Consider the following 12,020-nt stretch of genomic DNA (forward strand, 5'->3'; position numbering starts at 1 on the left):
AAAAACGGACAAAAAAGAGGAGAAAGGAAAATCAAAAATAACCAGCGCAATCCACCAGTGTAAATTGCACATATTACTAACGGAATCTCACGGTAATCAAATAATCCATCGATTCCTTAGAAATGAGGGTTATTAATGCTTGTAGTATTTTCCCACAGGCTCATGCTCTGTCTTCCACATCCAGTCTTCCTGAATTAAGTCAAAACAATGAGATGTGTGTGTCTGTGTGTGGAGATGTGCTGTGACTGTGAGTGCGCACAGCCTGGTTTTCTACTCCCATTGATAGTGCATGCGCGAGGCTGGTCGATGTCACGGTACAGTACAGTTATAGCGGAATTTGAGCCATCTAAACTGCACTTTTTACCCGCTGGTTGGATTACTCCGTTAACCGCGTCTCCTCCTTCTTTATCAAACTCTCGTATAGCCTACATTCTCAAGATGTTTTCAGTGGCTTGCCCCATTTCTCATCCTTCTCCTTCCATCAGCCGATATCATATGAGTGTACAAAACAGTAAGGAAACCTGCTCTTTCCACGACATTTTACATTTACATTTAGCAGACGCTCTTATCCAGAGCGACTTACAGGAGCAATTAGGGTTAAGTGCCTTGCTCAAGGGCACATCGACAGATTTTTCACCTAGTCGGCTCGGGGATTAGAACCAGCGACCTTTCGGTTACTGGCACAACGCTCTTAACCACTAAGCTAGACTGACCAGGTGAATCCAGGTGAAAGCTATGATCCCTTATTGATGTCACTTGTTAAATCCACTTCAATCAGTGTAGATGAAGGGGAGGAGCCAGGTTAAAGAAGGATTTTTAAGCATTGAGACATGTGTGCCATTCAGAGGGTGAATGGGCAAGACAAAATATTTTAGTGCCTTTGAATTGGGTATGGTAGTAGGTGCCAGGCAAACTATTTTGAGTCAAGAACTGCAACGCTGCTGGGTTTTTAATGCTAAACAGTTTCCGTGTGTAGGCTATCAAGATTTGTCCACCAACCAAAGGACATCCAGCCAACTGTAGGAAGCATTGGAGTCAACATGGGCCAGCATCCCTGTGTGTGTGTGGGGGGGTGTTCTTAATGTTTTGTACACTCATTGTAATGACAAATTATTTGGATATTAGGCATTTCATCTTTAGGATATAGTAGCTATTATGAGCCTACATTTTGTGCCCAATTAAAAATATGAAATATACTGTATTTTTGGAGACTTTAGCTCTTACGGACTCTTTGCGCGCACACACAAGCACACACACACAATCATCAAAAATAACACATTATAAATGAATAAGACCAAAGTTGATTAATCATGATGATTCACCAATTTGGGAATTGTTCTTAATTATTCACATTTGATTTAGAAGGTTTTATAAATGTCACCCAAGAAGAAAAGCTAATTCCCAAAACATCTGGCATGCAGACCTCCCTCGACGCATGTGTCTTGTAATCATCAGCCATCTCCTCATCTACAACAGACTGGGTGGAATATGAGCAAATATCCCCCATAGACCCATAGACAGACAATTCATTGAAATCAGGCTACATGGTGTCCTTATACTGTCCTATCTGATTCTGTATGGTTGGAGTTAAGTTTCTTGTTTAGGTATCTAGGATCAGCCATAAGGAATTATGGCATCTGATAATTCTCTCCCAGCTAGCACATAACAATCTGAGAACCATATGTTTCTTAGAGAGCTTGATGAGAGCATGGTTGTCCTACGGTTATTTTGCATAAGACCTGCCCACAACTTTCTGAGAATGGTACACGATAGTTGCTTGTATTTGGAACATTTACATTTACATTTACGTCATTTAGCAGACGCTCTTATCCAGAGCGACTTACAAATTGGTGCATTCACCCTATAGCCAGTGGGATAACCACTTTACAATATGTGTTTTTTTGTTTGTTTTTTTTGGGGGGTGGGGGCGACGGGGTAGAAGGATTACTTTATCCTATCCCAGGTATTCCTTAAAGAGGTGGGGTTTCAAATGTCTCCGGAAGGTGGTGAGTGACTCCGCTGTCCTGGCGTCGTGAGGGAGCTTGTTCCACCATTGGGGTGCCAGAGCAGCGAACAGTTTTGACTGGGCTGAGCGGGAACTATGCTTCCGCAGAGGAAGGGGAGCCAGCAGGCCAGAGGTGGATGAACGCAATGCCCTCGTTTGGGTGTAGGGACTGATCAGAGCCTGAAGGTACAGAGGTGCCGATCCCCTCACAGCTCCATAGGCAAGCACCATGGTCTTGTAACAGATGCGAGCTTCAACTGGAAGCCAGTGGAGTGTGCGGAGGAGCGGGGTGACGTGAGAGAACTTGGGAAGGTTGAACACCAGACGGGCTGCGGCATTCTGGATGAGTTGTAGGGGTTTAATGGCACAGGCAGGGAGCCCAGCCAACAGCGAGTTGCAGTAATCCAGACGGGAGATGACAAGTGCCTGGATTAGGACCTGTGCCGCTTCCTGTGTAAGGCAGGGTCGTACTCTCCGAATGTTGTAGAGCATGAACCTGCAGGATCGGGTCACCGCCTTGATGTTAGCGGAGAACGACAGGGTGTTGTCCAGGGTCACGCCAAGGCTCTTCGCACTCTGGGAGGAGGACACAACGGAGTTGTCAACCGTGATGGCGAGATCATGGAACGGGCAGTCCTTCCCCGGGAGGAAGAGCAGCTCCGTCTTGCCAGGGTTCAGGAACATTGTCAGCACAAGGCATTGTAACTCGACAAAAAAAAACATTATTTTATTGGTATTTCATTACTTCAACAGAACGTTTCCTAAAAGTTCAAACATGGTTACATATCATTAGCATTTTGGTAATGTTCTAGGAATGTTCTACAACTGGTTTGACATTGGGAATGTTCTCAAATTGTTCCAAGAACTTTAAAACGTCCTTCTGTGGGAATTTCAGTACTTCAGCATAACATTTCCTACAGGTTTCCTCATGGTTCTATTTAAAGTAATGTTCTCAAGTTGTTCTGAGAACTTTAAGAAAACTTTCAATTAAAACCACAAGAAAACTTCAGTAACGTTCAGAGAACGCTCTAAGAATGTTATTTAAAAACATACATTCCGTTCTCAGAACGTGAAGAAAACTTTCCGTAAAAACCACAAGAAAACTTTAGTTACATTCAGAGAACGTAGTAAGAATTGTATTTGAAAACATATACATTCCCTTCTCAGCATCAACAAAACTCTCTCTATCCTCTATTTGTTAAGTGTGTTCAGGTGTGTTGGCTGCACTCATTAATTGGCTTAATGAGTGCTTGTTTCCTTTGAAATGGGGTCTGTTTGCAACAAGCTCTCACAGTCTCACTGCAGAATTAGACGTTCATCCACGTTCTCCAAACGTCACATTACGAAGTGTTTTTGTTGCTCCTGCTGCTCTGTATAGTTCCATTTCTCCAAACGTCACATTACGAAGTGTTTTTGTTGCTCCTGCTGCTCTGTATAGTTCCATTTCTCCAAACGTCGATTTTAGAAGTTACGGGTTAAGTTTAGGCACTCATTCTGAATGGTTAAGGTTTGGGATAGGGTTAAAACATTACGTTTAGACACTCATTACAAGTAGTTAAGGTAAGGGTTAAGGTTTGGGATAGGGTTAAAACATTACGTTTAGACACTCATTACAAGTAGTTAAGGTAAGGGTTAAGGTTTGGGATAGGGTTAAAACATTACGTTTAGACACTCATTACAAGTAGTTAAGGTAAGGGTTAAGGTTTGGGACAGGGTTAAAAGCAATAATAAAAAACCAGTGTCCTGGGATCGAACACACAACCTTCTGATCCAGAGACGGAATTATGCCCATCCATCCTTGCAAAACCCGAGCCTACTTGATGGTAACAGTGCTCATTGTTGCCGCTAGTGGCCGGTTTTGAAGGCATTTCGCGACGTCCTCAGGATAGACGTCCAATTTCGACATCAATCTTGAACGACCTGGCTTCTGTTTGAATAGACTAAATTGAACAGTTGTGTATGCGTAAAAAACATGGCATGCTAGCTCCATCCTGGTGGCGCAGTAGACTAATTAGTGAACAGAAGATTAAAGGTTTGAATCTGATGTCGTGTCACAATAAAACTGGCTATATACACAGGGTATCAGTACTGAGTCGATGTGCAGGGGTACGAGGTAATTTACATAGATATGTACATATAACTAGGAATAAAGTGACAGATAATAAACAGTAGCAGCAGCGTATGTGATGAGTCAAGAAAGTTAGTACAAAAAAGGGACAATGCAGAGAGTCTGGGTAGCTATTTGGTTAACAATTTAACTAACTATTTAGCTGTCTTATGGCTTGGGGGTAGAAGCTGTTCAGGGTCCTGTTGGTTCCAGACTTGCTGCATCGGTACAGATTGCTGTGCGGTAGCAGAGAAAACAGTCTATGCCTTGGGTGGCTAGAGTCTTTGACAATCTTTAGGGACTTCCTCTGACACCACCTGGTATAGAGGTGCTGGATGTCAGTGAGCTCAGCCCCAGTGATGTACTGGGCAGTATTCACTACCCTCTGTAGCACCTTGTGGTAAAAGTCTTATTGAAACATTCTGTGAAAGTTTTAAGGAAGTTATTTAAAAACCTCCAAATACCCTGTAATTTCTGTTCTCAGATCATTAATAAAACCTCCCAGGAAAACTTTCAAGGAACCAGAGTAAAACGTTCTCAGAACCTCCCTGCAACCTAAAAATAAACGTTCCCAGAATAGGCAAAAGCTTCACTTCTGTTCTCAGAACATTTTAAAAACCTTCAGTTTTACCGGTCAGGAAACATATGACTTTGTTCCCACAACCAATGTGAAACCAAAAACATACGTTCCCACAAATTCCAAGGAACCAAATGTGTCTCACCCCTCGCTCTCCCTCATGGTTTAAGGACATGATAGGTTATTTTGTCCAGGGGTTTTAATGAGTGCTATCCTACATCGTTTATACTCCTGCTTCTTAAAGGTGCTGCTCAAACGGGCTTCCTGGGGCACTCATGCGACACCGAGCAGATTAGAGTCCCCAATCCGGATAAAGCGACGCCTTTTATATAGAAATCAACTTCAAATCACTTTTTAAGCCACTTAGATATACATGACAAGCTAGAATGCTAAAGCACTTTTCATTGCCGGAGTTTAGGGAATAGAAGGAGATTAAATTAAGAATTGGTGTCACTATGTGAACCGGTGGCGGTTAAGGGGGGTTTTAACTCAATTTTATGAAGCCACATCACACATTTTTATGTTATAATACCTAGTTATTTGGAAGCATGAACAAGGATGAATTGGAATTCGATAGTTTATCTGGATGCACCTGCTGATTAAATTCTAATTGTATTATGCCAAGTAACTGATTATGTGCATGATAGATAAGGCCTATTTTACTTAATTTACATTTGAGTCAACCTGAGGGATATCCCATGGGCAGTATATTTCAAACACCCTAAACCAGCTGGGTGGAAAAACTTTATCAGAGGCCTCAGCATCTCATCTGGTGCATTTGTCATTTCTTGGGAAGCTATAGTCTCCAAAGGCTAAAAGACAGACAAGAGGATGGGTGTTATTTTGGCACAGACATGTCAAAGGCAACTTGCCAAACTTAAAAGACTGAGAGAAAACATTTTTGGTATTGTGCGACACTTTCCTCTATGAAAGGTTATGAAGCATGAAAATATCCTTATATCAAAGAAATTGAAAACTGCTGAAGTGTGACAATAAACAATAACTTATTTGAACTTTAAGTCAACAATTGTATTCAACATTTGATGACTTGTTTGCAAATGACATTAAACAAAGACTCTATTCCTTTCTGCATGTAAAGGGGTTTTTTCATTCTCTGAAAAAATAATCAAACTGTTATGGAGTGATTAAGTTGTTTTAAACACAATAATAAAGAACAGACCCGCTGATTGAGGAGGGAGGAAGCGGGGAGGAAGAGGGGGAACAGATGACTGTTTACCCAAGTATCGTTGGAGCGCCGCGAGGAGAGCCGCGCGCCTGCCTGCTGCTGCCTCTAGCTCCCTGTCATACAGTGGAACCAGCAGCAACCAACCAATCCCCTCCCCCCAACACTATAGTCATTTATTTCCTAGACATATCTAGAATGATTTTTCTCTTGGGTTTCATCTGAATATATTTTCGTTTTCTTTCAGTTGTATCCAACAAAATAGGAAACATCCATATCAGTGATGTTAAATATGAAAGTGTTTTCCATTATTATCTGGTAGTAAGATTTCTCACTCACAGCCAGTCGACCTGATGGCGATGGTGATGCTGGTGAGGAAAATGGTACCTGCGCGAAAAGTCTTTGGATATGTTATGACACTTATTGGCTATCGGTCAAATTCACATAATGGTTAGTCAACTGTTGATGCTTTTCGCATAAGGTCAATACTTGGAAAACAACCGCCTGTAGCGACATCTCCCCTCCCTTATTTTCTCTCCTCCTCCCCTTCACGTTTGCCCCAAACCATTCTGCTCCCTTTCTTCACTCCTCGTTCTTTTGGAGGCACATCCATAATCTACTTCACTCTTGTCCAATTCTTATTTTAATCAATTTTCACACCAGTGTTTTAATGTCACGTCGGGAAAGACGCTTACCAAAATGGAGATATCACATACATTCCGTTGGGACCATGTCCTGATTCTGGCAGCGGCACTTACGTCACCTGCAATCACGTAAGTAGCCCGAGAGAGTGACGAGAAGTTGATAAAGTGGTGATGATGTTCAATGAGCATTCCGTGGATGATAAATAATTAAAACGAAAAGTAATGTCGGAGGGCAATTTTGTTAAGCTACTCATATTTCCTTGAGGTTGATCTAATATTCTATTTTAGTTAAATAACTTGTTAGTGCACATGTTACAATGCCTTGATGTCTGCGTTCAAACCTGTCTCACTAACATGCTTATTGCTGCCTGCTGTTACCGCTGACATCACGATTTCAAAATGTTTCTTTGTTTGTGACCTGTAATGACACACACACACACACACACACACACACACACACACACACACACACACACACACACACACACACACACACACAAGCTAATCAGAACCAACAGTTGGAAGACTGCATGATTAAGGACATGCAAAACAAAGATGGTTTAGTAACAATGCCATCCAGGTTTCTACTGCACACTTTTTACAATACTGTGCTTCACTGTAATTTGTGTAACTAAAAGTAGTGAAGACATGTAAGTAGGCCTACTGTAGATACAGTATGATGGTTATCCCAGAGATAATAATCAACCTTCTATTTCCTTGAAAATACGTATTTTCCCAGAATTTAGCATTATGCTGTGTCAGCAAATACTTTTGTCTAAATCTTCATTTCATTACATAACACTTTCACTCTTAGATGGAGGGCTGGAGCAGGCACGTCACAGATAGATATTGCTCTAGAGTTGATTGATGAACCCTGTGCCAACGCCACTGTATCCCCTCCTTCCCTCCTCAACGCATGTATGCCCACCTCAGGGTGCTGTGTAATGACATCCTGGGTCTGAAGGTGGCAGGAGATCCGGTTCTGACCCCTAACTCTGTCTGCCTGAAGCTGGCGGGCCTGAGCAAGCGTCAGATGCGTCTGTGTGTTCGGAGCCCCGACGTGACGGCCTCGGCCCTGCAGGGCATACAGGTCATAGGGATATATAATACAATTCATTGTTTTATACAATATTTGACCATATTTGATCAGGGTCTAGAATGAAGATTCCCTGACCAAGATGGCCATCATTTTAGTCACGTTGCGAAAATGCCAATGACCATTCTAGTGTTGTATTTATTTCTGTGCATCCAGGTGGCCATCCACGAGTGCCAGCACCAGCTCAGAGACCAGCGGTGGAACTGTTCTACCCTGGAGAGCCACGACAAGCTGCCCCACCAGAACGCAATCCTCAACAGGGGTGAGTGAGACACAGGGGCAGAGAAAGATGGAGGGTGGGCATGCAGACAGGTGATTTATCATGTGTTCTGACCAGAAAAAACTCCAGGTCCCTAGCCAGGAAAACTTTTAGGCCTTAGGTTGGGATAGTAGACAAAAAAAGGATGCTGAAATGTATTTGTATGCTTTCCTTTATAGAATAAGAATAATGAATGGATATGAAGTTTTCCTGTGGTATCTAGATTATAGCCAGTATGATGACATCATGACTCTGATGTGTCTCTCTCCGCTCTCCCCCAGGCTTCAGGGAGACTGCCTTCTCTCTGTCTCTGCTGGCAGCGGGTGTGGCACACTCCGTGGCTTCCGCCTGCAGCCTGGGCAAGCTCCGGGACTGCGGCTGCGAGGCCAAGCGTCGCCTGGACGATGACAAGATCCGTCTCAAACTCACCCAGCTGCAGCTGCAGACCCTACAGAGAGGCGGGGCCAGAGCGGGCATGGGAGGGGGCGGGGGAGGTGGGCCCCCCCCCAAGGATTTCAGAGATGTGCCAGCCAGCCTGCGTTCTGGTTCTACCCACCCCTCCTCCCTCCTCAATCCCCTGCCAGAGGACTTCAGCCCCCTGCAGGAAACCTGGGAGTGGGGGGGCTGTAGCCATGACACCCACTTCGGCGAGAGATTCTCCAGGGATTGGTTGGACTCCCGTGGGACTCCGAGGGATATCCACGCCCGTATGAGGATACACAATAACAGGGTGGGCCGACAGGTAAGAGACTCTGACAGATAGGATTCATCTTGTGTATTTTTATCAAGATGATAACTGCAGGGATTCAGGCTCTCATTTGGTGAAGGTTTCGCAATGGAATTCATCAAGTTTTCTAACATTCATGGAATTTAATATTGAATTGAATTAATTAGTTATAAATGTTTATTACAGATTTATAAACTATCTATAAACTGCTTATAAAACATGTATAAACAATTTTTAAGCTGCAAAATGTAACTTTTTGGGTGACCCGACCAAATTCACATAGAAATGTGTGTAATAAATCTGTCATTTTCATTGAAGGCAAGTCTAAGAATCGGTAGATCTGTTCTATGTCTGCTATTTCTATGCTTCCCGTTCTTCAGTTAGATTTTTTCGTCTTTTACTTTAGGTTTTGTACACCAGCTTCAAACAGCTGAAAATACAATGTTTTTGGTTATGGAAAATATATTTCACAGTGGTTTAGATGGTACAATTATTCTCTACACTATATTTGCTTGTTTTGTCACAGAAACTGAAATTAGGCGAACTATTAGAAATGTTGCAACCAGGAAATGGCGGAGCGATTTCTGCATAGTGCATCTTTAAATATGTTTATAGTTGTTACCCCAGTACATTGCAATCAGAACCTTTCTAGACTTCTATGAATATTGACATGATTGTTTCCCCCTGCACAGCTTGTCACGGACAACATGAAGCGGAGGTGTAAGTGCCACGGCACGTCAGGCAGCTGCCAGTTCAAGACCTGCTGGTACGTGTCTCCTGAGTTCAGGCTGCTGGGTTCTCTGCTGAGGGATAAGTTCCTCGCTGCCATCTTCATCAACTCCCAGAACAAGAACAACGGGGTGTTCAACCCCCGTGTTGCAGCCAGCAATGGAGCCTCGAATGGGGTTAGGAACAGGGCTGGAGTGGGGTCCAGATCTGGGTCTGGGGGCGTTGGGAGCCCAAACAATGGGGGTCGGCGGAGGCCGAGTGTGTCACGGGAGCTGGTCTACTTTGAGAAGTCTCCAGATTTCTGTGAACGGGAGCCATCCCTGGACTCTTTGGGCACCCAGGGACGGATCTGCAACAAGACAAGCCACAGCATGGACAGCTGCGGGTCCCTGTGCTGTGGGAGAGGACACAACATCCTGAAGCAGACACGTAGTGAGAGGTGCCACTGCCGCTTCCACTGGTGCTGCTACGTGCTCTGTGAGGAGTGTCGAGTCACTGAGTGGGTCAACGTCTGTAAGTAGACCAGTAGCGTCCTGTGAGGACCCATCCGATAGCATGGCATGGGATCCACCCATTGACTCGCCAATGTACTACGCACAAACCCACACAACTAAACCTTTCATTTAGTATATGGGTAGACGATGGGTAGATGGGTAGACAATCCACTTCTTCTACTAAGGCCCATCCAGGACTCTTACTTACTTATTTAATTAATAATCTTCATGCCTTGGGACACATGGGGCCTTCATAAGAGAGAGAGAGTGCTACTATTTCTAGTCAGCATTGGCAGCCTTCTTGGTTAGGGTTCCTGTCAGGCCACAGTCTTTGATGTTCTTCTCAACTGTCCTCCAGGTTTCTCCTGGACATTTTCAGGACACAGAATGGCGAAATCTACCCTTTAACTCTGTCCAATGTACACACATCCACCCAACCAAACCTTTCATTTGTGTCTCCCACATAATCTGTTTATCCCCCACTTCTTCTTCTTCTTCTTCTTCTTTTTCTTCTTCTTCTTCTTCTTCTTCTTCTTCTTCTTCTTCTTCTTCTTCTTCTTCTTCTTCTTCTTCTTCTTCTTCTCTTTTTTTATTTTCTTTCCGTCATCTGGGATCTATTTTCCCTTTGTTGCCTGTTGTTATTCTCAAAATGCCAAGTCAGAGATTGAAGACGAGGTGACTCATGTCATTTGTCTTTCTTTCCTCTGCCTGTTTGGATGCAGACCTTTCAGCCATGAGAATCAGAATGCCCTGGACCCCATCTGCTGTTCTGTTCTGCGCTCCCCTGGTCTCTGCTCAGAAACAAAGAACACTCAAACAGCAGGAACGCATTATTATTTCAACTAAGTAATACCTAGGCTACTATTACAGTGTACAGTTTTTGTGTACATGAAACATTTATATTATTTTTGTGTGTGAATTTATTTAGACTCCGTTGCTTGGCATCTGCTGTGTGGGACCAGTTTATGAGAGGAACATACACTCTAAAAAGAAAAGGTTCCTGGAGGATCCTTTAAGGGTTCTTCAAATTGAAACTGTGGGGGAACCCCTATAAGTTATTCAAAGAACCCCTTTTAATGGATCCTCAAATAACCTTTTGAAGACCCCCCCATTATTATGAATAATAATAATAATAATAATAATAATAATAATAATAATAATAATAATAATAATAATAATAATACAGATAACAATAACAACAATAACACAATATTTGAGTTCTCCGTGTTTATTATGATTTTACTGGCAAAGCAGAATAAAAACATCTAAATATGAGGTAAACTCCCAGCAGAGCCCCAAGTCCAATGGGTATATCCTCTGGTGTGTTGATGTTAATGTGTTGATGTTCTCCGTATCCATAGCCAGAATTATTTTGCAGTGCATGGTGATCGAACAGGTTTCCTGTTATATTCATAGGTGTAGGGAGGGTGAAGTCTGTGAATCCAAATGTTTTAATTATACAGATGATTATCAAAACATGCACAAGACAGTATACATACCTTGGTTTTTGTGGTGAATGTAAATGAAAAAAACTGTTTTGATAATGGTTTTCGTACACATACCTTGTCCATAATGTAGAGGCCTATGGGATATTCATTGAAGAGGTAAGGGAGGTGGATGGTAAATGTGATCTGCATAATATGCCAATACCAATTTACATACCTTTGTATGCCTCCTTGTCTGTATACCTGCAGACACAGACACAAAAGTGAGCAGTTCAGTCATCTGCACCCAATAAAGCTAGCCTTCAACATATTCTTATAGCCTACATATTCTTACCTCTTTGTTGATTGATATCCATTGAATTGTGTCCATTTTCTGTTTTTAGAAAGATTTGCACAAATATGAAAAGATAAATGGTATCATCATAAAACAATATAAATGTAGATCATACAAGGGACAAACCTTACCTTAAATTGCGGAGATCTTTACATTTTTCAGTTAAGTGCCTGCACCTGTGGCCCTTTCAAATTAAAATCCAAATGTTTCAGTTGGGCAGTTAGGTTCCTGCAAGAACCCCCACCAACTAAGAAGGTTCCTCGATTAACCCCACTTCCTATGGGGTTCTTGGAAGAACCTTTTGGGGGCCATTTTCAGTGCCATGAACCCTAAGTTTCTTCAAAGAACTTTGAGGATCTTAGAATAACCCTTGTTGAACCCCTCATTTTTAGAGTGTATGAGTCCCAATGACTGAGTGTG

General features: G+C 42.7%; 1 protein-coding gene across 1 annotated transcript; it reads left to right on the plus strand.

Moving 5' to 3' along the window:
* Window positions 1-6,469: 6,469 nt before the first annotated feature.
* Window positions 6,470-10,854, plus strand: LOC121537402 (protein Wnt-10b-like). The gene is made up of 5 exons (XM_041845040.2): window positions 6,470-6,645; window positions 7,450-7,606; window positions 7,769-7,874; window positions 8,153-8,613; window positions 9,291-10,854. The coding sequence occupies exons 1-5, from the start codon at window positions 6,572-6,574 to the stop codon at window positions 9,846-9,848; spliced, it is 1,356 nt and encodes a 451-aa protein (XP_041700974.1). The 5' UTR covers window positions 6,470-6,571; the 3' UTR covers window positions 9,849-10,854.
* Window positions 10,855-12,020: the final 1,166 nt, after the last annotated feature.

Source organism: Coregonus clupeaformis, chromosome 24, assembly GCF_020615455.1.
Source record: "Coregonus clupeaformis isolate EN_2021a chromosome 24, ASM2061545v1, whole genome shotgun sequence".
Taxonomy (NCBI): Eukaryota; Metazoa; Chordata; class Actinopteri; order Salmoniformes; family Salmonidae; genus Coregonus; species Coregonus clupeaformis.

What these genes read in the sequence shown, in the direction of transcription:
- LOC121537402 (XM_041845040.2), top strand. Translation starts at nt 6,572, where the DNA reads ATGGAGATATCACATACATTCCGTTGGGACCATGTCCTGATTCTGGCA. An exon ending in CTTACGTCACCTGCAATCAC is followed by an intron (nt 6,646 to 7,449) that starts GTAAGTAGCCCG and finishes TGCCCACCTCAG; the next exon opens with GGTGCTGTGTAATGACATCC. An exon ending in GAACGCAATCCTCAACAGGG is followed by an intron (nt 7,875 to 8,152) that starts GTGAGTGAGACA and finishes GCTCTCCCCCAG; the next exon opens with GCTTCAGGGAGACTGCCTTC.